At 40.2% G+C, this 26,359-nt stretch overlaps 1 protein-coding gene across 6 annotated transcripts in view; it reads right to left on the bottom strand.

The window, feature by feature from the left end:
• Positions 1-1,286: 1,286 nt before the first annotated feature.
• The window catches only part of LOC143888446 (CBL-interacting protein kinase 32-like), a 40,608-nt gene continuing 15,535 nt past the window's right edge, over positions 1,287-26,359 (bottom strand). For 4 of the 6 annotated variants that reach the window (XM_077392881.1, XM_077392879.1, XM_077392882.1 and 1 more), the window contains exons 5-14: positions 20,742-20,849; positions 20,545-20,625; positions 5,676-5,729; positions 5,293-5,589; positions 3,758-3,880; positions 3,432-3,545; positions 2,922-3,035; positions 2,721-2,777; positions 2,556-2,630; positions 1,287-1,757 (exon numbers count right to left, since the gene is read on the bottom strand). In XM_077392881.1, coding sequence (XP_077248996.1) covers positions 1,677-1,757; positions 2,556-2,630; positions 2,721-2,777; positions 2,922-3,035; positions 3,432-3,545; positions 3,758-3,880; positions 5,293-5,589; positions 5,676-5,729; positions 20,545-20,625; positions 20,742-20,849 — 1,104 coding nt within the window. In that variant the 3' untranslated portion in view covers positions 1,287-1,676. The remainder of the gene's footprint in view (positions 1,758-2,555; positions 2,631-2,720; positions 2,778-2,921; positions 3,036-3,431; positions 3,546-3,757; positions 3,881-5,292; positions 5,590-5,675; positions 5,730-20,544; positions 20,626-20,741; positions 20,850-26,359) is intronic. The other 2 variants (XM_077392883.1, XM_077392884.1) reach the window with 2 other exon arrangements.

Below are 26,359 nucleotides of genomic sequence, written 5' to 3'. Positions count from 1 at the left end.
GAAATCATTTTCCTTATCAAATATTTGATACCTGTTATAACGTGGGGCCAACTGGAAGGGTTTTTTTTTTTTTTAAGATATCAAATATTTGATAGCACATCATGAACGTTCACGTGAATTTAACCGGATGAGAGAGAGGGTACCATTCCCTAATAACCATCCATCTCACTCTACCAAGGTGGGACTACTCGGAACCCCAACACATGCTGCCATATGATCAGACGTACAGAACAGAGGATGCTTTAATTTCTACTAGAAGATAAATATCTTCATTGCGTAGCCGAATAGTTGAAAAGAGTGAGGCTTCTTCAGCTTGCTGCTTGCTTCTGTTCCAAACGGTGTGGGATGGAGCCACTTCGTCTTATCATCCTCTTTCAAGTTCAACGGAGAATCTTTAGGGAAAAAGAAGTTTAAAAAACCATAGTTCTTGTTTCTAGATATGGTAAATTTATACACTACAGGCTAACTAACTCTATGGGTTGGGTAACATAGAACAAAGAAAGAAGTACGTGTCCACTTTCCCTCATTTCCTTTTAAGGGATTTGCTAGGGTCCATCACAAAAGGCATTTCACCGCTGGTGTGTCGCATGTCAGACCAGCGACCTCGTGAATGAAGACAAAAGCGTTGTTGTCTCCATTCACGAGGTGGCTGGTCTCACGTGCGACAGACCAAATGCGAAATGCCTTTTGCGGTGGACACTAGCAATATTCCTAGAGATACATGTCTAATTTCATTTTTAATATTTGGATGCTTAGCAAAACAAATATGCATTTATCCCAAGTTTTCACCACCGTCCAGTCCCGCATTCACTGCTTTTAACAGAAGGGTTAACAATTTTACCTGGCAGAGGTTACATGCAGTTCAACTTGTACTTAACTTTATATTTAATGAATAAATTGATTGTTTGATGACATCTATTGGGTAATTCTTGGAGTGTGTGATATGTTTCTTGACATCAGCTTGTCCTCAGGTAGCATCATAGGATACGCCATGCACATAGAGTTAAGTGGCGGGGAGATACAGCCTTTCAGTTCTTTGCAGAACCAAAAGATGTGACTTTCTTTCTAAAAATTTGAAAAACCTCTAAGAAATCAATGGGCATAGAGAATAAAGCGTTCTTACTGGATCTTTATCTTTTGCGGTGCTTCGGACGACATGAGGATGTGGGCTGCTGATGTGGTGGGTAAACCGTTTCAGACCCATAATAGATTATAGACACTCTTAAAACTCGGCATGACTGGACACCTATAGTGGTTAATCCTATATGTAAAAAGGTAGAAGCAAATCGAACAAGATAAACTAATTTTAGTGAGAATGTCTTCTAACAAGAATGGAGAGAAACCTTCAATAATATTCCAGAAGATGAGCTGATATGCTTACATATATTTCATAAATGAAATTGGATGAAATCAGAAAATTCAGGTCCAACAAGCTGGTAGGCAATTCGTCTATGCTTTGAATCAATAGTTGAAAACAATGACGAAGCCACGTCCAGACTCACCTTAGACTCACCTTTACAGCAGAAAAATCAGGTCTTATAAAAAAAATAAGCATGCAGTCACGCAAAAGGTCATCTAATGCGAACAATAAGCTCCTAGCAACCTGCTCCCAATAGCATAGTATTTGATAAGGAAATACCTTAAAGAAAATGAATATCCTGGCTCTTCAGAGTGGATCAACCCTGGTTTTTGTCTTGCATATCATCTTCACTCTTCCAAACGACATCCTTCAGCTCGGTTGAAAGGTTTTTATAGAACTGCAATTAAAATATCACAACACATGCAATCAATAAAGAAGACATATTAGAACTTCCTGCTACGCAGATTTAATCAACAAATATATTAGGTTCTTGGTTAATATTCCTAGAAACTAAATGATATATTTATTCAAATCATAACTCACCTATTTATCCATTGATAAAAAGAACAATAAGGTTCAATTAAAATAAATAATTTTGTGATTTAATAAAGGGAACTGACACCTGCATGACTTTGTTTTGATATAGGGCGGACTAACCTAGTTGATGTTGCATAAATAGCTGTCAAAGGCTATTACAAGCCCCAAAGAGCTCTCAGAAGCCAATCACACAGTGAATTTGCCCTTTATCAAAACATGTTTGCCCCATTATCAAAACTTAGTCATGCGGATATCAGTAGCCTCGAAGAAATAACAGAACATCTGCAACTAGGAGCTTTCCAATTTCCAAAAAAATCATAGTTTGCAAATTCATTTCTTTACTTGACTCACTTATCCTACTAACATACCCTGAAACTTCCTCAGTGAATCACAATTCATCAGATTTCAGATAGGCATAACTAAAAAAAACCAGGAATTTAAGGCAAATGGGACATTGCAGCAAGTGGGAAATATCATTAAAAATGATTTCTGCCAGTTCAAACAATACTGAAACCAAGGGTAAGGAAAAACCATATACATTGATTATATATATAATATTTACATAGCTTTTTTTTTGGTACCGAGCTCTGATATCTTGTTAGTGATCTTTATGCCACTTATTTTATCAAGAAACAATTAAAAAAAAAAAAAAGAATACCTTGTGAAACTCCAGAGTATCTCCTTTCGCTTTCCGTACCTCAACCATATGAAGTGAAGGTGCGACTTGAAATACCTGATTAAAAGGAGGAGATTGTAAGAACAACATGAGAATTACTCTAAACCCTTGAACCAGTTTTATCGAATACCATTTTCAAGTAACAACCTCTGTAGAAATATTAAGATTTCCTTTTCGACCAGCTTTCATGTTTTCCAGCCTCATCTAAGAGAAAGATAAGGGAACATTATTTCAGGGGGAAGTGAAAATCAGAACAAACCATACTTATATGCTGCACCACTTGATCATGGATAAACATGGGACATGATCGTGAATCAAATGCATTCTGCAATTCTGTACAAATCACACCTTATAGTTTTTCTTATGAACATCAAAGCCAAGAGGTTTGGCAGCTTCTTCAATCTTACTGATGATTTCATTGGCTGAACATTTTGATGTAAACCTTGTTTCCCTCTTGAATTCCTATCAAGGGTGAAATAAAGAGAAGGAACCAATCAGAAGTATGCTAGATATAATTTCCAATCCATTGGGAACAAAAGGTTCTCTAATGTCATTTCAAGAGAGGGCAATCTCAAAATTGAGTTAAAAGATCGTGTTTAATATATCAAAAGCACCTACATTTGGAAAAAAAAAAAAAACACACACACACACACACACACACAACCATAAGTGTCATCAATTGACAAAACATTAAGGGCATGTTCGTTTGAGATTGTGACAAACGATGTGAGCCCAAAACCTGTTATTAGACTCAAAATTACATTTAAATTTGAGTCCGATAATAGGTTTGGGGCTCACAATCTCAAATGAACAGGGCATAAATTGAAACTGGCAAACAAACATAAATTGTAGGTGAACCTGCTCAATCTCAAACAAACTTCCAAGGTTTAACCCTTTTGACATGGAAATCAGTTCAAATGCATTCATAGCTGCTGGCTGCTCTTCTTCCTTCTTCTCTGTTACGTGGTATTCCTGATAAAGATCCAACACACATTTAGTTGAAATTACTCTATAAAAGGGCGGCCCAGCGCACAAGGCTCCCGCCATTGCGGGCTGGGGAAATTACTCTATGTAAGTACAAAACAAAGAAAATGCTTCTTGTAATGGAAACAAAGAAACTGCCTTTGACAACATCAAGAATCAAACTTTCATAGAATTGTTAGTGGATCTCATCGTTAACTCACTTCTGAATCCTTAAAGACGGCATCCACATCATCCAAGTTCGTCTCATATTTCTCCTCAAATAAAGGTGGCTTAAAGCCTTTCTTGAACCATTCATCCTCCAAAATCTCAGGGATAGTAATGCGCTGCCATCAGCCATGGTACATTAAATTTCACAATAGAATGGTAATTTGATGATCGCAGTAACTTCACAAATTTACTGAAGATAATGACCAAGATATAGCTTCCAGTTTACCAACTCTATTTATAATGCAAATTCAGTACCATTCATTTGATCAGAACATATTTTCCATTTCTATATACAGGCCAAGTCACAAGCTAGTCATTATTCCATTAGTCAATTGAATCATACATAGACACAACAATTACAAAGAGCAACAAGAGCGTAAAAAGTGAATCTAGAATGCCCCACACAAAAACACATCATAAACTTATGTATAAGTATTCAAATATATAAAAGGGAAAACTACTAAAAACCTACTACATCAAAACATATACAAGAATCTCCCCAAATTTTTCTTAGTTACCAATAGTAATGTCTTGCACCATAGATAGCTTTTAATTATTTCTTTTAAACATTTTACTGTTCATTATATTACCCATAGTTACAAATCCTTAAAATCAATCCCTCCATCGATAAAGGTAGAATTAATTCCTTTGAACTCTCACCCTCTCTCTATCTACACACACCATGCGAACCTCCTCACTTTTAGTAATTCTCTCCCTATTTCTCAATTTCACTTGACTCGCTGTTCTCACTCTCTTTCATTCACAAACATATGCATAACCACAGCTCCCTCCCTCCCTCCCTAAAATCAATCAAGGTAGAATTAATTCCTTTGAACTCTCACCCTCTCCCTCTCCCTCTCTCTCTCTCTACACACCATACGAACCTCCTCACCTTTAGTCTCTCTCTCTCTCTCTCTCTCTCTCTCTCTCTCTCTCTCTCTCTCTCTCTCTCTCATAAACATGTTTTTTTGTTGGTAAGCTGGGATCAAACCTGCGACCTCAAGGTTGAGATACAAAGCCTCAACCACTGAGCTACATGTCCAACCCCGTCTCAGTCATAAACATGTACGTAAATACAATTGATGCATTTTCGTTGGGGAGCAATAAATGAACACTTTAGGTCATCCGACCATGTGGACCCTACCATATTGGCATGTTGCCTTTATTGATGAAGGGAAAGATTTTAGGGATTTGTATATTATCTTTAACTGAGGGTAATATAATGAAGGGTAAAATGGGTAAAAGAAAAAAATTAAAAGCTATTTGTGGCACAAGACATTACTATTGGTAATTGAGAAAAGTTTGGGGGAATTCTTGTAGATATGTTTTGATGTAAAAAGCATCCATTCTAATAGAAACAATTTAATCCATACAAATGCTACATAAAAAAATTTACAAGAAGGGACATTGCGGTTCTTTCCGAGAAGCATTTTGAAGTAGGTCAAACTCATCCTAACACAGCAGATTTTAAAACAGGAGTGTTCCTTTAAAGTAAAGCATTAGATACTGGCAAAAGCGAGTTACTTACAGTCATTGGGTTCGGATCCAAGATTTTAGTAATTAATCTCATGGCACCTAAAGAAAGCCAAGATGGGAAGGTGAATTCACCAGCCGAAATCTGCATGACACAAGTGCATCTAATAAATGACATGGAGAATAAAATAAGAAAGTGGCAGTTTAAAATTGGTAAAATGCTCACTTTTTTATACAGGGTCATAAGATTAGAATCATCAAAAGGCAAGTAACCTGCAAGCAATACAAATAGGATGACCCCACAAGACCACAAGTCAGCAGTTGCTCCGTCGTACCCCCTATCATTGAGGACCTAGCCAAAGAGAGTAAATTGATGGTATTAGAAACTGCGTGAATAAGAATTATGAAGCAATTAAGTCAATTAACAGCCACCAGCACCTCTGGAGCAACATAGTTCGGAGTTCCACAAGTGGTATGAAGGAGCCCATCATCCTGCAATGAACCATGTTTAAACTCTCAACTAAGTTCTGGTTCTCAAAAAGAACTAGAGAGAAAGGATATCAAAACTATAAAGAAATAATAGACAACCTCATAACCGAGTTAATGTGGACTAACGAGGATGATGATGTTCCTCAGACGGTCACAGGGTTTTTTTATGAGATTTGGAATATGAAAGACGAATTGAGAGGGGATAAAAAATGCTGTGCCAGACTCTTTGTTTACCCAAGGCATTGAGCAATCACAAAGTTGTATGTGATTGGGAGGGGGTCCTGTCCGTTTCCCAAGCACAATACCACTGTTGTATTCTTGTTTTATCAATAAAGGTTTGTTTCTTGACATGTATGTATATATATACATAGGCACATACATATAATATATATATATATATATATATATATAGGACAGGTCACAAGTTGACAAATCCTACAGCTTTTGTTACTAAGTTACTAACAACCTAAGTAGGGCAGGTATCTACTATTGGTAGAACTTTGGGTCAGTGTAGAGGGTTGTATCTTATTGTTTGAGGCTCTTAAAGGGTATGTGACGTATGTCTAACAAGTAACAACAACGATAATCATACAGAAATAGCATGCTGGAACCACAAAAATTAATCAAATAAGCAGATCATTACAAAAGAATTGCAGAAAAGTAACACCTGCGGAACCTTAAGAGCACCAAAGAAGGCTCAAATAGAAATGGATTGGAAACTTCATTGCTACTCTTAGGCTTGGTGTCCACAACATCAAAGAGGCATAAAAATACCCTATATCGTGATTTGCATAACAGTGACGGTGATGGTGGTATTGCGAGTAAAGGCAAGAGTGGGGAGGGAGCGGTGGGCATGATTTTAAATTTCAGCCGAAACCTTTCCATTTGGTCAACAAATTTCGATTTCGAGTGCTACCGAAACGAATGAAGTAGGAATCTCTACTCATAATGGGGAATCTCGATTCCCTGAAAATCGATTCCGAAACGGGAATCTTATCGATTCCTCAATTTTTGGGAACCCCGTTTCGGAAACGTGGGAAACACGATTCCCACTCTATGGGAAATTCAATTCTCACTCTATGGGAAATGCGTATCCTACTCTATAGGAAGCGTGGTTCCTATCTACCCTCCTTGTCTCTTGCTAGTCCTCTTCTCTTCTTCTTCTTAGTATTTACATGTAAAGTAATTTAAGTACTTAAGATTTACATGTAAATAAGGGAATAACCCCCATTTGAATCCATTAAAAATAGTTTCAAGACCCAAATCTAAAAAGATAAAAAGTCAACATTCCAGTTCTAAGTACAAAAAACGAAAAAGGGTAAGGTCAAAATCTTAACTTCCAAACGATGGGGTATTCTTCCATTTTTTAAAATTCATAAATTTTATCATGTCCAAAAATTATTAAATCTCAAAAGTCCGGTAAAAAAATCTCATAATTTAGTTTCTAAATTTTTTATTTCTTGCCAGGCACTAGTCAATGCACTGGTCAACAGACTAGTCAACACGGGCATTTCAGCTGATAGTGATTTTCCTTTCAGTAAATGTTGGATCTTTTAATAAAAAAATATTTATTTTTAATATTTGGTTCATACAAGTATTTCTTATATCTTTTAGTAATTTTTTATTTTTTAAAAATATTTCACTATTAAAAAAATTCTCCGACCCTTCCTGCTTCCCACCTTCCTGAGAGCCTTCGCTTCCCGCTTCCCGCTTCCTGCTTCTCTTCCCACTTTCGCTTCCTGCTCTGGCAACCTTGACCGAAACGAAACCCACTTGGATTCGGAAAAATATGAGAACGCACGAAATTTTGGGATTTCATTAATATTTCGGTCGAAATGTGTGAAACATGCAACTTTTCAGATAAAAACAAAGACATTTTGACAGAAACCCTGAAAAAATCAACTCCACTCGCTGAAAAGAGAAGAACTATGAGATTCCTTTAAGATATTTATAAAAAAGAACAAAAATTAAAAGAACACCCATTGTGGTCGTGATTTCGTACTGAAAAATTTCCATAATTTTACAAGATGTTGGCAAAAATTTCGTACCATTTCGGTTTCGCTGATGACCGAAACCGAAACTAAAATTTAAAAATTTGGTGGCGAGGGTTGGGTTATCACCAAACTGGCCAACCCTTTGATTTGTGGAGGTTTTCAAATAAATGTGGATTGATGTTCATTTATTTTCTGCTTGTCCATTAGGCTACGAAGCTTAGAATCATCGATGGGAGAGAATTTTGGTGCATGTGACCAATAGATAGCAAGCCTTGCATGGTTAGATCACGGAGAAAGTGACCCCTACTTGCAGCCTTGAAGCTGAATTTGAATCCTAGCTTAGCTACCAAGTTGTTCATAGAAATTCTAAACTTAAGAGTTCATTCATACAAAGTAGGTTTCATGCATCAAGTCCATATACAAAATTGTGAGCTGATGATGGAACAATAAACAAGACTAAAATAACGTATTACAAATCAGATCTATGATAAAAAAAAAACGTAATTATGGCCCAATCAACATCTAATGGAGGTAAGGGAATGATCGTGGATGATGTGGTCAGGGTAGGATGATAAGGATAGGTCTAATCACAAAATATAAAGTTGTAGATCCATTGAAAAAGGTTTAGCAGGGTAGGGAATATCAGTGTAAGTTGTTAAAATGAATAAAAAAGATTTGTATCTGAAAGTAACGTTACTAGCTTTGTGCCTTGATCGTCTGCTGCAGGTAAAGGCTAGGAGGAAAAAGTGAGAAACCTAGAGTGAGGGAAAGAATGGTTGTTCTCATCCAAGACAATGAGATGAAAGAATTAATGATCAAGAACGATCAAGATCGAGAAACGATCAAGAAGATGAACAGAATGGAAGATCATGATCCAAAAAAAGATCAAGATCAAGAAAAGAAAAAGATATCAAGATTCAGGAAAGATCAAGATCAAGAAAAGGGAGAAAGAGGAACAAGGGTGTTAGAATAAGCCTATGGGCATTCTAGTAATTGTACTTTGCATTTCAGTATATAAATAAATCAGTGAGGGAGAGACAGCCTTAACTCACTTTTCTCCTTCTCAAATTTCCTCTTCAACATGGTATTAGAGCCCTAGGGTTTCTGATCCCTAGGGACAGCCAGCCTCTAAACCTCCATCTTCTCCACGACCAAAACCCTAACCCTAACCTTCCCCTTCTCCCACATCTCCCGTCTCCTCCCCTCCCTTGCTCGAAGCCTCCCCGACTCCACCCCTATTTCCCGCACCTCCCTCGCCCGACACCTCCCTCACCCACCTCTACCCTCCCGCTCCTTCCAGTCCCCTATCCTGCCCCACCCGACCACCCACCACTCTCCGGAACCCAACCCTCCTTCCCGTGACCCTCCAGCACCCACGCCGACCCTCCAGAACCCAATCCCTCTCCCCGCGACCTTCCGGAACCCAAAGCCCCCTCCTCGTGCACTCCGGCACACCCCGCCCCCCCTCCCCTTCCAGCGGCCCTCCAGCACCCACCCACCTCCTCGCAACTTTCTGGGATCCCTCCGGCATCCATCTATCTTCCCCTCCATGCGACCCTACGGACCCAACCCCAGCCCTCCCACGACTTTGTGGGCCTCGCAACTTTCTGGGATCCCTCCGGCATCCATCTATCTTCCCCTCCATGCGACCCTACGGACCCAACCCCAGCCCTCCCACGACTTTGTGGGCCCTCTTCCAACCCCACGATACCCCCCATTTTCTCCAAATCCAACATTTTCTTAAAAACCTAACCCTAGTTTCCACTAGTCTTCTTCTTTTCACTCTCATGTACTGATCTAGGTCAATTCTCTTCACTTTCTCTTCGCGGATTCGTCCCGTCTTTGATATGTCTCCTTCTCGGTTCTTATCCGTGGCCCGTGGAGCCGGGCTATGAGTCGTTGTTTTGATTAGTTGGTTTGTCCATCGCTCCTTTTTCCTCTCTTTGTAGCCGTTGGTTGTTAGTATTTCAGTCTCTCATCACTTGATGTCCTTATGGATCCCCCTGTCATTGTGGATCCATCTCTCGGCATGACCACGGAAGTCCATGCTGCTCCACCTTCGGCCTCTTCCTCTTCTCCTCCTACCTTGGCACCTGTGGAGGGTTCTTACCCACAGTTGAACATTGTCAAGTTTGATGGAACCAACTACATACCCTAGAAAGTTGCAGTTGAGACATACCTCCTGGGACAAGGTAAGGTCAGTTTTCTTCATCAGGATCCCCCTCCGCCCAATGACCCTTTGTATACTCGTTGGGAACAGGAAGATGCCTTGATTCGTAGTCTTCTCTAGCAAGCATGACCCCTGTCATTTCCTCCACCATGATACTCCTCCCGACTGCTAAGGAAATCTGGGGTCACACTGCCTTGACCTATTCTGGAGTTGAGAACCTCACCCATATCTGTGCCACTTACTCTGAGTGGATGCGTCTGCGTCGTGGTGACATGTCTCTTGAGACTTACTATGGGCAGTTTATTTTCTTATGTCAACAGCTTGACATCTTCATGCCCCTCAATTCCGATGTTAATGTTCTCCATCGGCAGCGAGAACAAATTCAAGTGGCGCACTGCCTTGAGAGCACAGGTCCCGAGTTTACCCATCTCTGTCATCAGATTCTCGGGTCAGGCAACATTCCATCATTGCGTGAGGCCTATTCTCGTGCACAACAGTGCCTTGGCGAGTCTCCATCACGGCTCCCCTCCGATAGTTCGGCTCTCGCACCATATGATGGTAGTGGTGGTTCTCGGCCACCCAGAGGAAGCGGATCTTTTTCCAGAGCTCGTGATCGTGGCCGTGGTGATGGTTGTGTTGGTAGTGGACGTGGCCGTCCTTATTGTACCCACGTCCTTATTGTACCCACTGCCAACGTGATGGCCACCAGATCGAGACTTGCTATACACTTCATCCAGAGCTACGCCCACCTCGATCAACTCATCTCACCACAGCTAGCCCTGTTGACACAGTGACTTTTGTGCCTGGTTCTACCTTTGTTAATAAGTCCTTCAGTTTTATGAGGGCAGATTATGAGGAGTTACAGCGGCTTCGACAGAGCGCCTCCCATCCCACTGCAGGCTTTGCTCAGGCAGGTAGTTCACCAACGACCTTACTCTCTAGCTCAGGGTCCTGGATCATTGACTCAGGAGCCTCAAATCATATGACTGGTAACTTGTCTCAGCTCTCTTCGTTTCGCTCTTTTCCTTCTAATTTCCAGTCTATTACTCTAGCTGATGATTTCACTACTCCCATTGCTGGGATTGGCATCACTTGTCCTTCACCTCATCTACCACCATCATCTGTATTATGTGTTATTAAGTCTCCCTTCAGTTTACTTTCTGTGAGTCAACTTACGAAGAATCTTGCTTGCTCTCTCATTTTTCCCTTCTTATTGTGTGTTTCAGGATCTTTCGACTGAGAGGACGATTGGATCGGGACGTGAGGTAGATGGTCTTTACCGCCTTGACTGCAGTCCTTCTACAGCTTTACATAGTTCTGTGGATGCCTTTCAGTGGCAGTGTCGGCTTGGTCACCCATCACTTCAGCGCCTCCGACAGACATCTTTAGTTCCTGCTTCTGTTTCTCCTTTTCAGTGTGCGTCTTGTGACCTCAGGAAGCATCACAGAGTGTCTTTCCCTTCCCAAGTCGTTAGTCAAGTCGATAGTCAGTTTCAGTTGGTTCATTCGAATGTATGGGGACCTTCTAGGGTGGCGTCAAATAATGGATTCAAGTATTTTATTGTCTTTATTGATGATTATTCACGTATGACATGGGTGTATTTACTGAAGGACCGCTCTCAGGTCTTTTCTGCATTTAAAACTTTCAATGCTGAAATAAAGAATCAATTTGGTTGCAGTCTAAAATGTCTTCGTACAGATAAAGCTCGTGAGTTTTTCTCTGTTATTCATGGGTTTCAGGACTACCTTTCCTCTTATTGTATTACACATCAATCCTCCTGTGCGTACACCTCGCAACAGAACGGTGTAGCTGAAAGGAAATTGCGCTACCTCCTTGAGGTTGCACTTACTCCACTTTTTCATATGCAAGTTCCTAATCTTTTTTGGGGGGAAGCCATTCTTACTGCATGTTTTCTGGTAAATCGCTTTCCGTCTTCTGTGCTGAATGGCGATTTTCAATATCACACATTATACCCACAGCAAGACCCCTTTCCCTTACGCCCCGTGTCTATGGCTACATCTGCTTTGTTCATCATTTGGGTCCTGGTCAAGATAAAGTTGATCCTTGGTCAGAACGGTTTGTCTTTCTGGGCTACTCTCGTACCCATAAAGGATATCACTGCTACAGTCCCCGTCTACGTAAGTGGGTTGTATCGGTCGATGTTACATCCTTTGAGTCCAAACCCTTCTTTGGTTTTGGTTTTGTCCCTACCACCTCCAGGTTGGAGCCTGAGGTGTCCATTTCTCTTCCTGTCCTTCTGGACATTGCTCCGGCATCTTTACCATCCACTTCTGACAGCCCTCCTGGTCAAGTCGACTCATGTGTTCCCAAAATGGATCCTCCACCGATTAAGTTTCAATATCAACGTCGTCAGCAGCAAGCACGACAGCCTCTAGCACACCCCGCCAAATCGCCTTCATAGGCAGAGATCCCCTTACACTCTACTCAGGTATCCTTCACCCCTTCTCCTGTATTTGTATTCTGACCCACCTATTGCTTCGCGTACTCATTCTCATTCTACTGCACACCCAATATCTCAATTTGTTTGCCATGATCGTCTAACTCCTACTTTCAAAAGTTGTGCTCTCTGTTTTATGTTGTGTTACCAGTCTTTGGATGAGGCTCTCAATCACCCAGGGTGGCGGGCTGCCATGGATCTTGAGATGGGTGCTCTACATTATAACCAGACGTGGGATTTAGTTTCTCTACCTGCCGGTGCTCGACCTGTTGGTTGCCGTTGGGTGTTCTCCATTAAATATCTACTTAATGGTACTGTCGAGCGACTGAAGGCTCGTCTCGTTGCTAAGGGGTACACTCAGACTTTCGACATTAATTACAATGAGACATTTTCTCTAGATACGAAGATCCCTTTCATTCGTGTTCTCCTATCCCTTGCGGTCAATAATGGTTGGCATCTTCACCAATTAGATGTGAAGAATGCTTTCCTGCATGGCGACCTCCTTGAAAAGGTGTATATGGAGCAACCTTTAGGGTATGTTGCTTAGGGGGAGTTGTCCTCTTCCGTCTGTCGCCTCAGGAAATCCTTATATGGGTTGAAGCAGTCTCCATGTGCATGGTTTGGCAGATTTAGTGAGGCAGTTATGAGGTTTGGCCTAAAACAGTGTGATGTGGATCATTCAGTCATCAGTCCTCAGTAGGATGCATTATGTTGATTGTATATTCGATGATATCATTATTACAGGTAGTAACTCAGGGGGGATTCAGAAACTGAAGGCTTTCTTACAAAAAGAGTTCGCTACAGACGACTTGGGACGTCTCAGATATTTCCTTGGGAAAGAAGTTGCATACTCCTCTAGCGGCTTATCTTTATCACAGAGAAAGTATGTTTTGGATTTGTTGGAGGAAACAGGAAATCTTAGCGTAAAACTTGTGTCTGCACCTATGGATCCCAATGTAAAACTAGTTCCAAAAGAGGGTGACCTGTTGAAGGATCCTGATAGGTATAGAAGGCTTGTGGGCAAGCTCATATACCTTACTGTTACTCGTCCTGATATATCCTATGCCGTTGAGGTGGTCGGTCAGTACATGACCTCTCCTCGTACTTCACACTGGAGTGCAGTAGTTCAAATCCTCGAATATCTGAAGGGTGCACCAAGAAATGGCTTATTATTAAAACGTCATGGTCATATGCGAATTGAGGGGTTCTCTAATGCTGATTGGGATGGATCTCCTGCCGATAGGAGATCGACTACCAGGTATTGTACCTTTGTGGGAGGCAACCTGGTTTCATGGAAAAGCAAAAAGCAGGACATCATTGCAAAGTCAAGTGCTGAGGCAGAATACAGAGCAATGGCACATACTAGAACAGAGATTACCTGGTTGAGATCACTCCTGTCTGAGATTAGTATTGTGTTTCCTTCGCCTTCACAGTTGTATTGTGACAACAAGGCTGCCATCTATATTGCGACAAATCCAATCTTCCGTGAGCAAACAAAGCATATCGAAGTCGATTGTCATTTCATTCGTCAGAGAATTCAAAAGGGGGAGATATGTACTGTATTCACTCGTTCTACAGAACAGTTGGCTGATGTGTCCACAAAACCATTGAATAAAGCAAAGTTGAGTGACATTTGTAGCAAGCTAGGAATGTATAACTTATACATTCCAGCTCGAGGAAGAGTTTTAGAATAAGCCTATGGGCATTCTAGTAATTGTACTTTGCATTTCCTTATATAAATAAATCAGTGAGAGTGAGGGGGAGACAGCCCTAACTCACTTTTCTCCTTCTCTAATTTCCTCTTCAACAAAGGGGAAGAAAGATAAGAAGAAAAGGGGAACAGAATGGTGAAGAGGAAAGGAAAACTATGAGAGGAAGAAAGATTACGAATGTAGGATGTAACAAAGGAGAAAGAGGGAGAAGTAATAATAGAGGTGGGAAGGTGGGAAGGTGGGAAGGGAAAGAAGGGGGGAAAGATGGAAAGAAGGGAGAGAGAAGCAAGAAGTGGGAGAAGGGGAAGTATACCCTGCCGTTGGGAGCTCCTTGAGCTTTCTTTCAAACATCCAAAAATTACTCTAGTACTTCCTCCTTTTAGGTCTTTTATGTGGGGCTGAAGCTGTCTTTGGCAAAGGTTTGTATTTACAAAAAACAGTAATTTCATATTGACTAAAAATAGTAAGTCCATGTTTTGAATTAGTGATGTGTTTGAGCTCGGTAACGGCCAGTTGATGGTCATACGCTGACGAGGGCATTTCCCACATCTAAGCTAAATAAATGTTACTAAATCAAATAAAATCCACAATAAAAGGAAAAAAACACAAGTCCGATATAAAATAACCGAAACTAATGACTAAGACTATTGAATCACGTCTGTTCCTCGCATGTGGAAACTCAACTCTGTCAAGTAAATGTCTACAATGTGCCGAAACAGGTCCTTGCGAAGTAAATGTCTACATGTGCCGAAACAGGTCCTCGCGAAGTAGTTGTAACTATACCACATTCAACTACGAACACTTGATCAGAGATCGTCCTCGCCAACAAACAAGGTACCTCAAGAAAAATCCTAGGCAGACCCCGTTGCTTGAATGTCTATGTCGTAAACTCTAGAAGAAAATAAAGCGATGATGATAGGATCTGGCAAGTTTCCAAAGTGTGGATGATGATAGATTCCAATGACGAACTAAACCCCAAGGACAAAGAAGTGACTTCTCAAGTGCCGATGAACGGCCACCTCATTCCTCTCAATACTCAGTTGCAATCTCTCTAACACATCTCCGTATGTTAAGCGAATGCCACAAATGGCCTCAAAGGAATGGGTAACGAAACAATGATACGCAAACTCTGTTACATACAAAATTAAGTTCCATTGATGGTATTCCTTGCTAGCTAAGCATTTCAACAAATGATCGAAGCTACTAGTGATCACATTTGTCTGTCCATCTGTTCGCGAGTAGTATGTACTGTCAAATTGAAATATAACCCCTATTTGCTCCATAAAATTATTTAGAAATGAGACGCATGAAGAACCCAGCTATACAATCGACATGAAATGAGATATATTAGAGAACCTATCAGCTATAACGACGATGGACTCAAATCTCCTAGCTCAAACTATATAGGAATACATGACAGTGTTGGGAGTTTGACTCTTAAAGGACCGTCTTACATTACACTTGGTCACACAAACTGTCTATACATTATCCCCATCAAGTACAGTTTCATCGTGCTGGTGAGCACGAGATTGTTCATCCGTCCCCTCGCATGGAGCAACATCAGAAAGGAGATCATTTCCTCCTTCACGGTCAATTTTATCCCCATCATCTACGGATTATGTTAGATTAGTCTGGGGATTGAATGCCCCACGCAGACAATCTAATGACCTTTGACCTTAGAAGCAAGAACCTTCCTCATGGGTGCCGCTCTCATGTAAAAACCGTGATTCGGCGTTCCTTAGAGAACCGATCCCATGACGCTCTCGAAGAGACTGGAACCGCTCCCATGGCACTCCCAACCTCCTCCTATTACACCATCAGCCCCACGATCGCCAATTTTCTTGCATCAAACTCCTCCAACTCTTCAAAGTACTTTATTGAGCACAAAGGCATCTTCAGAAGGCAAGATGAAAGCGAGCACAAAAATGAAGATTGTTAGAAATTATTACTTTTTGATGTACTTAAAATTTGAAAAATATGTGAAGATGGTTCGAAATTACTATTTTTTTATTTACTTGAATTTTGAAAAACATATAAAAAATATTACATTAATGCTCCCACGACGCTCCCAACCTTAGACTCTTCTTGATTACCACGCCTCCCTGCCCCCGCCCCAGCACCCTCACCTGCTTCGTGCTTCTAAGCATCTGACCCTGTTGACCACATGTGAAATATTCGAAGGTGGTATCTTGTGGTTTGGGCCCATGACCTGTACTCATCTCACCTACGAGTGGCCTCATGGTCATGCTCTCAGGAGCTGAGTGGGGTTCGAGCGACTGGCCCCGAGACCTCTGTTGGCTTAGAAGAGACTTTGTGATGTGGAGCGCTTAACGGAAGCTATGCTCTGATATGGAGCACGGTAAATTCAGTCCTTGGATGGGAAGATCTATCACCTTCAAAGCAATTCAGTTTGCATTGAATTTGCTGCATTTTCAACTTCTATTCCAGAATCTTGATAAGTTCACTTCCAAGCTGAACTGAATTGTCTGCACTATCACTTCAGATTCTGCGGACTGCAGTTCAATCCTTGTTTACTCCAAAACAGTTCTTAGTGAAACAAATCTGCATATAATTCTCGCAGATTCGGTACAGTGCTTTGAGCTTGCACAGGATATATCTGCTCAGTTTTGAGTTGAACAGGAAATGCAGCTACAGTCCCTCCCTTTTTTCGAACAGAAACTCCAAGATTTGGAATTTGTTGAAAAGTACACCAACCACAATATTATTGATCTGTAGGAACAGATCTATGTCAATCCGCATTCAATTTTTGAATTTCCAGCCCTTGAATTTCCAGTAGAGAATGATTCCAGAAAACTATTGGTTTTGATTTAGATGTTCTTGGCTTCTGAACTGAAAATTCTCTATAAGATTTGGTTCCCTACAGATCTAAATCAAGTCTTGTTGATCTGTTTCGTAAAAGAATTCAAAGGGAGATGGATAAATCTGGTTTCATAAAACAGTTAATTCTGGCATGTCAGCTCATGGTTTGATCCAGTCAAAACTGAACTGGTTTCAGTTCGAGAAAGACCATATCTATACCAAATTCCCTGAAAAAGCTAACTTTTGATCCAGTCAAAACTGAACTGGTTTCAGTTCGAGAAAGACCATATCTATAACAAAATCCATAAAAAAACTAACTCCATGAAATAAAACTACAAGACAACAATGTTTTCTTTACTTCCAGGTCAGACTGTCTAGAACTGAGCTTTACCTCAACCTTGCTGGTCCGTAAACACAGATCTGAACCAGAAATCTACATGTAAACTGTAGCTTTCCTTTTAAATCGACAATAAATAGTTGAAGACCAGCTATGAGCCTCATAATTCTAGATTTTCAATTAGTTTTAATAGGAACAGTTTCAGAGGAAAGTTTCTGAACAGCTCAGATAGAACTAAAGTGCAGCACGATGTAAACAAAACTGCAGAAAGTTAGAACTTCGCAGTTTCTGGTTTTGTTCAGAGCAAATCTAAAATGATTCATGAATGGTTAAGCACTGAGGCGTCTGGATCAGTTCCTTTATATTCCAGCACTTGCAACGAAAAAAATTTGGCTTTGATTTTTGGAAAATACAGGACAAGAATCAGAACAGAAACAACTAACAGGATATCTAAAGTAGTGACAGAGATAAGAGGGAGTCGACTCAGGCGACTTCCGAGTCGAGTCAACGAGTTTTTAAACACGAGACAAAATACCTCTTCTTTCAATAAATTTACAGGACTGCCCCCGCAACGGCTATATTCTGTTTTTGACCATTTTACCCTTAATTTTTGACCTTTTTAATGTTTTATAGCCATTAGAAGGGTATTTTGCACCTTTTGGCATCTACAAGCACCTACACCTCTATATAAACTGATCTACGCCTTATTTTCCTACTCACTTCTTCAACCTCTTACAAATTACCTTAATTTTTCCGTACAACTTTCTATTACTCAGTATTCTGAAGAAAGACAGAGAAATACCTTCTTGACAAGGATCAACCACAATGTGTAGTAAAATGCCAAGAAGCGATGCAAAGAAACACAATCACACAAGAAACACAAGGTTTACGTGATTCGGCAATGCGCCTACATCCACGGGAGAGGAGTTTCCACTATTTCAGTTCTAGGTTCAAAAACTCTTCTTCTTTGCAAAGAAAACAAAAACAAATTCTCTCAGCCCATAACATAACATGTGGCTAATATATTAATGCCGCTATATGTAGAAATTTACCGAAATATCATTTACAGCAAAACCGTAAATTAAATTTACCCTCTGGGGCGCGGTCCTAGAAGCCCCGTTAGGGGCGCATGCGCTAGGGGTGGACATGGTTCCGGTTCGAACCGAAGAACCGAACCGAACCGGCACATATGGTTCGGTTCGGTTCCATATTTATATGGTTCGGTTCCGGTTCTGATATCCTGGAACCGATGGAAAGTCGGTTCGGTTCTGGGTTTGGGATCCCGGAACCGAAAACCGAACCGAGAACCGACCCTCACCTTAAAACCCAATGCCTCATCGCTTGATAAAATCACCCCACCCCCTTTTAATTCACCCCTCTTTAACGTGTTGCTTTGCCTTTAAAATTTTAATTCACCCCCCAAATTTGTGCTTGATTATTCCAAATTTGTGCATATTTGTAGGTCATATATAATTTTTGCATTGTGCAAATTTGTGCCTGATTATTCCAAATTCGTGCATGTTAGTCTTTGTAGTTCATATATAAACAGGACCGAACCGATTATAAATACGATTAGGCAAAATATCTACATTTGGTGAAGGTTGGGTAAACCCAGAACTGAACCGAACCGAACCGATTATATATGGTTCTGGTTCGGTTCGGTTCCAAACATGTATGGTTCGGTTCTGGTTCCAATTTCAGGAAACCGATTATATATGGTTCGGTTCTGGGTATACCCTACCCAGAACCGAACCGAACCGAACCGAACCATGTCCACCCCTAGCATGCGCACTTCCCACGCACCACAGCAAGCTAACCGCGTACCTCGACCCAAGTGTGAGTGGGGCACATTAGTCCGGCAGGATCCTGTAGAGCCATAATACAAGACATCTACACAACATACTCTCCACATTCGTCTACTTTCTTCTTCCACTCATTGCATTCTCTACTACATTATTCTCACTAAACTACTACTACTACTACAGTACTACTACTACCAATTTCAAACCAAAGGCTTCAAAGTACTACAATTATGCAAAGATTCAAGTCCAAAGATCCAAAGTCCAAGCTTCTACTCCATCAAAAATCCAAAGATCCAAAGCTTCTAACCAAAGATTCAAAGTACTACTCTCTTCTAAGTCCAAAGACTTCAAGTGAAGTGAAGGCTTCCACTATGTCTATTCCAAAGGCTTCAAGTGATATGAAGTGAAGGCTTCTACTCCAAACGAAGACTTCCAATCCATTTCTTTATCATTCACAACGGTACCCCACGTAGCGAACATATTCTTTGCATATTCAAAAGAGGTACCCAGGTATACCTTACTGTAATTCTATTTCATTTTAATTAAATTTGAAAAACAATGTGTTCGGGACCTTCTAGAGGAGCCTCCTCTATTGGTTCCTCACTCGTTAGATCGGATGACCCGGCATGGGCTTATTGCTTACTGGTTCCGCACCCATGTCCCGCACGAATTCTATTTTTTCAGAAGAATCAGACACATCATTATCTCTTTTATGCAAATCCTGTATACTTTTCCTTTAAACGTGTTTTCTTAACTTTTTTTTTTATAAAAGCACATCCCATCCTCTTTTCATAAAAATCCTAGCGCCTCAACCCTTCACCCTCAAACATTAAACCACTTACCCCCTCCTCTTCGATTCTCTTAATAAAAACCCTGATGCCTCGGTCCTTCACCCTCAATTTTTTATGAAGACACACACACATGTATAAAGTTTTAAAATTTATTTTTATTTTTTACTTTATTTAATAAAAATCATTGAATCGACTAATCATAGTTTTTGGGGTTTGCCGAATCTAACACCTCAAATCCGTGTCAGATCCCAACATGCGAATCTGAATCTTTGAAACAGAGGTAAAAGGTAAAAAGGGAATTAGTTAACGCCCAAATGCCCTTAACATGCACAATATTTTCAATCACTAATATTGCAATAGTAAGATTAAGGTGCTAGTGACAAGATAACAAGTTCAATCACACCTTGCCCGACATAATTGTTGCCGGTAGATACCAATAAATTTCAAGAAGGTTGACCTCCAAAATTATTCTCACAAGAACCCTGTATAGCTCTAATAAATACATAAGGTAGGAATACTTCAATATTTTTTCCTTACAAACACGTATCCCATGTATCAGCCATACTATCCATCATAAATTAGATCAGGTCAACTAACAGCTAGTCATTTAACAGAAATATAATTAGAGCATACCATTCATCTATGGCAAAACGATCCAGTAACTGCACATGCATTCAAGCAAACAAAAATAATAGAAGTAAAAATGGTTTTAAACAATGTGCAGCTATTATTACCCTGACTTGTTGGGATAGTGCACTTAATCCAAAATCAGAAACTTTGAGGTTCCCATATACATCGAGGAGTAAATTTTCAGGCTGCAAGAAATTGAATGAAAACAATCAACCTTCATCTTCTTCCGAAATCATTGGAATATCGCATTACAAAATGAAATAGACACTCCCTGTCATGTGGCATACAAAGCAATTTTTACCTTTAAATCTCTGTGATATACACCCCTGCTATGGCAATAGTCAACAGCATTAATAAGTTGTTGGAAATATCTCCGTGCTTCATCTTCCCTCATCCGGCCATGGTTGACCTATTTGACAACAAAATTCACACACAGGTTTAACATTGGAGCCATACTGTGGGCGGCACAAGTATAGCAAAGTAAAATCATTTCAAATCACCACAAAATATATGTTTAATAAAAAAGCGTGGATCTTTACCTGTTCTTTTTGGTGAGTAAACTGTGTGTGAACTCATAATTTGAAAGCCATCACTGCTGTGTCTTCAAGGGCAAGACACAAGTCTTGAACCCCATAACAAGACTTGTCTTGATGCAATTGAAAAAATGACTTGACTTGCTTCCTGTGTTACTCGAATCCTTTAAAAGCCAAGAGTATCTGAGTATTGGTATAGTCCTAATCCATATATCCATATCCTTTTTCTAGTTTCCTTCTTTTTATTTATGCTTTCAAGTTATTCGTGTGTGGTTAGGATGGGGCCCATCATAATGGACACCCTAATGGCATTATTGCAATATTTTTGGGTATTATATAAGAGATTTATGGGAGTCGTGGGGTTGTACTTCACATGCTATAAACCCATCTTTTCCTGTTTTCTTTCCTCTCCTTTCCTTCTTTTCTCTTCTCCACTGCATCCCCCCACACCTTTGGTGGTTCCTACAAGAACTTTTTCTTATTCACTTTAGCATGGTATCAGAGCCAAGATCCACATTATTCTTGGTCTGATTTCTAAGATTTTCTCCTTGAAACCGTAGATTGATCTCCCGTTCCCTCCTTTGCTTTCCTTAGATCTCTGGTGATGAGCAAACCTTCAAGTTTTCTCCCCTTTTTGAATGTAGAAAGACCATGGAGGCCTCTACGCTTTTGTGCCCTAGTTTGTGTCCTTGAGGCTCCATTTCTTTCGACGTAAAAAATGAACGTGAAACAAATTTTACGTCCATTTTTACGTCGAAAGAAACGGAGCCTAAAAGTATTCCGCTTTCAATGATAAATCAATGAGGAAGTTCTACAAGAAGAATGATATGTATGCATGGAAGCATAATGCCTCCCTTGTGTGGATTGATTAGATTATTTCTCTAATTTGTGCCTAAGTTAATTTTAATGATTGGGTGGTTGTGCTGCCTCATGTGGAGTGTTGATCTCCTTCGTATGGACTGCTGTGCGGTATTTATGTAGTGTAGCCATGGATTTAAATTTCGGTTTTCGTTGTAATTTCGGCTGAAATCCGGTGAAAAAAAAAAAGAATTAGCTAATGATTTCGGTAATTTTGGCTGAAATTAACGGGAAATACTAATTTTTTGACAAAAAAATGAATTTCTCAAAATTTCGACCGAAACTTTTCGGCTGAAATTTGGGAAATCCGAAATTTCGGATTTCGTGAAATTTTTGTTTAGGTCCCAACCGAAACTCCGCCTGTGTTTTCACAGCCTGTCCCAAGCCAGGATAAAGGAGGGTTGGTGTCAGGTTGGCAGCCGGTCCTAAACTTTGCCACTCTTCTATGAATTGAATCCTATAGAAAATTCTATGGTCCCAATTCGGATGAAATTTAAAACCATGTGTAGCTAGTGTGTCACCCAAAACAATGACTGCTCTGTCTTCATATGGAGTAGCTAGTGTGCTTCCCTAAATTGTGATTGCGTTGCCTTCATGTGGAGAAGCTAATGTACTGCATCAAATTGTGATTTAGCTGTCCTTGAGTGGATTGGCTAGAGTGCTTCCTTGCATCCGTCGTATTGTGATTGTGATGCCTTCGTGCAGATTTTGCTATCTTGTTGCCCTGTTTTGTGGTTGTGTTGCCTTCTTGTAGAATGTGCCAGCTTGCTGCTCTATTTGCAAATCGAGGAATTAACATTGGTACAATTCAGTTGCCTCCCTATTTGTGATTATTTGCATAAGACAGTTTGCTGACCTATATGTGAATCCCCATAATATGAGCTCAATATGTGAAAATAGCCCTCGGTGGAGAGGGGAAATTGAAAACATTGACAGGAAATGGACCGAAATAGGTCAGACAGTAAGTATAAAGAATGGATCAAGGAGAACTATCAAATTACTACTTGGCTGCGGAACAATATGAAAAAAAGGTTAATGCAAACACAATGTTCCTTGAAATGGTCAAAGAGGTATATGAAAGTATATGTGAGACGCATTCCTCAAATGAAAATATATCACGTGTGAAGTAGCTACTGTGCTACCATAAATTGTGATTGTGATTTCCTATGCGGATTGGCTAAAAGGCTGCCTTGCTGCCACATTAGTGATTATGATCACGGTTTTAAATTTTGATTTCGGTCATCAGGGAAACCAAAACAATTCGGTTTCGATACAAAATTTAGGCCAAAATCTTTTAAAATCATAGAAACATTTCAATACAAAATCACGGCCGAAATCAAGCTAAGATTCTTCACCTCTAGTGTTTCTTCTAATTTGTCTTTTTTTTTTAGAAATATCTAAAAGGAATCTTGTTGTTGCTCTCTTTTCTTCGAGTAGAGTTAATTTATGTCACGGTTTCTATCGAAACATTGACATTTCAAGAGAAACTTTGCTTCTTATGTTATATGAAAAATTGCATGTTTCGCATATTTTGACCTGAACGTTCATGAAATCCTGAAATTTCGGGCGTAATCTGGTATTTTTCCATATCCAAGTGAATTTCATTTCGATAGGCGCAGAAATTGAAATATTTTGGCCGAACAAAATGTTTTATCTGAAATTTAAAACCATGATTGTGATGCCTTTGTGTCCATTGTGCTAGTTTGCTGCCCTGTTTGTGGTTGTGCAGCACTCTTGCAGATTGTGCTCACTTGCTGCCCAAGTTTCTAATTGAGGATTTAATGTCAATATAGGTAAGTTGTTTCCCTATTGTGATTTTTTTCATACAAATCGGGTTTGTTGTCCTATTGGTGAATCCCGATAATGAGTAAAAATAAACCCAACTTTGCAAACATCATGTAGATGCAAGGGATGCAGCTTTCTTATATATATATATATATATATATATATATATATATAGAGAGAGAGAGAGAGAGAGAGAGAATGGTTCCTACACATATGTGTAGATAAGTTATCTACACACTAGCTTAAAATACAGTGGGGGCCACATTATTTGGGTGATCCAAACCATTCATTTTTAAGGCCCTCACATAGATAGGGTGTCCACAAAAAATCAGATCCATAGGATCATCCTAACCATTCGAACTGTGGAGGCAAAAAATGGACTAATTTGTGAAGGTTTAAAGACATCCATTTTACCTCCACAAATCGTAGGGTTGGGATGATCCTATGGATCTGATTTTTTGTAGACACCCTATCTATGTGAGGGCCTTTAAAATGGATGGCTTGGATCACCCAAACAATGTGGGCCCCCACTGTATTTTAAGCTAGTGTGTAGAGAACTCTCTACACATATGTGTAGGAACCGTTCTCTCATATATATATATATATATATATATATATATAAAGGTAACAGTTTATTTATTTCCGAAAGAAAATTACACAAAGAAGGGACAAGATGTCCCTATGTTTACAGAGAATTACAGGAGATTCGCACCTAGAGCATTAAATACAACATTCGGAACCGATAATCCCACTCCGTCGTTTGCTAATCGATCAGCCAAAGTGTTGGCCGTAGGCCTTCGATGCGTCAGCAATGGACGTATGATACCCATGAGATCTCGTATCTCATCGATCTGATTTGCGAGCTGCCAAGGACCAGGACATTGATTCCTCGCCCATGCAATGACGTTGGTTGAATCACCTTCCACGATTAAGGACCCCAAATTACGATTCCTAAACCTACGAAGCCCGAATAATAGTGCTCTAGCCTCCGCCTCGTTCACATTGCAGACACCTGCCGGTCCTGAGAACGTCATAATGATGTTTCCGTTGTGGTCACGAATTCCTCCCCCCCCCCCCCCCCCCGCAAGTCTTGGATTTCCCAGCAAGCTTCCATCAAAATTAAGTTTAAGAGTGCCCTCCAGCGGTGGTAACCAATTCAGCTTGGTCGCCAGGACTGTGAATCCGTTCCGCAGTATATGTGATATTGAATATGGCACACTCCCTTTACAGATTGCCCATGAGATAATTGCAATAACAATGGAGAGGCATAAAAATCTGGCAGCCTTGCTCCGATCATTGAAAATTCTGTTGTTATGTACTATCCATAAGAACCATATTATTGCAAATGGAATAGCATTCCACATCTTCTGCCCCAAGCAGCCATGAAAAGTTCTCGTCCAGTTCATGAGCATCTCTGAAATGTTATTCAGGAACACCCAACACATTCCAAAAAATCTGAGGATCCCCATCCATACCTCATAGGGGTAAGGGCATAGCAACAGCAAATGGTCAATTGATTCAGTGCAATTACAACATAGGGCACACCTGCTTGCCAGCCGAACACTCGTCCTCTGAAGCCTTTCACAAGTATTAATGCATCTGTGCGCAACCGACCAAGCAAAAGTCGTTGCATGGGATGCAGCTTTCTTAAGTTACCCTAAATTGGCCCAATTACCTTAGATTGGATCAATCTTTGAAGGTAGCCTTTGATGGCAAGGAAAAATTGAAAACGCTAACTTAAAATGGACCCAGTAAGTCTGATTGCGTTTGAGGACTGTCCACCATCCATTGCGAGCTAGATATGGAAAAGCGAGGATGCCAACATTCGTTGGGTTTTTTCTAGGCAGAAATTTCCTAGGTACAAGCGTACAACCACCAAGATTATATCGCAGATGGGATATTTTTAATTTTTTATCATGGAAAGGTCTCAAAAGAAAAAGAATGTGGCGAGATGGAGAAGGCCCATTGGGAATGCAATCAAACTCAATATTGATGGCTTTTACCTGGAAATTTGGGCCAAGTTGGGCTGGGAGAAGTATTCAGGAACAAAAACGGTGAGATTTTTTTCTTTCTTTGTCCCTAACGGGAGATCAGACGTAAGAAGGCTGAGATCAGGGCTATCCTTATGGGATTAAAGATCTATAAGAATCAGTTTAATGGACCAACTATTATCGAAGGTGACTCATTGAATGCAATTTCTTAGGTGTAAAGAAAGAGTTTGGGGCCTTGACGTTTATCATCTTTCATAAATGAGATTGTGGACAGCTGTAAAATCTTAGATTTCTCGTTTTCTAGTATCCTTAGATCAGGAAATGGTTTATCTGATTTGCTTGCTAAATAAGGTGCTCATCGGGATGCCATGTGTGAGGGGCAACCTCAACCCCCTTGTAAGCTTTTTTCTTCTTAGTATATTGTGTTATCTTTTCAAAAAAATGGAAAATGGCTCGAAGAGAATGACTTCAATGTAGAACAATATGGAACCACAAGTTAATGCAAATATGTTTCTTGATGTGACCAAAGAGTTTTGAGAAATTATACTTGAAAAGTATTCCTCACATGAAAATATATCATGTGTATGAGTGTTTGAGTAGTGTTTCAAAATACGAATCAGGTCTAAACACACCCAATGAAAATCCTAGTTGACTCGTCGCAATGGGCCGAGTACTTGATTGACGCAGTTGAGTAATCGGTTAACGGGCCAAGTACTTGATTGAGGCAATCGAGTAATCGGGAGAGTCAAAGG

The sequence above is a fragment of the Tasmannia lanceolata genome, unplaced genomic scaffold (genome assembly GCF_043159265.1).
Source record: "Tasmannia lanceolata isolate RefF3 unplaced genomic scaffold, GAP_Taslan_0.1 ptg000012l, whole genome shotgun sequence".
Lineage (NCBI taxonomy): Eukaryota > Viridiplantae > Streptophyta > Magnoliopsida > Canellales > Winteraceae > Tasmannia > Tasmannia lanceolata.
This window is presented reverse-complemented; position numbering and strand designations above follow the sequence as displayed.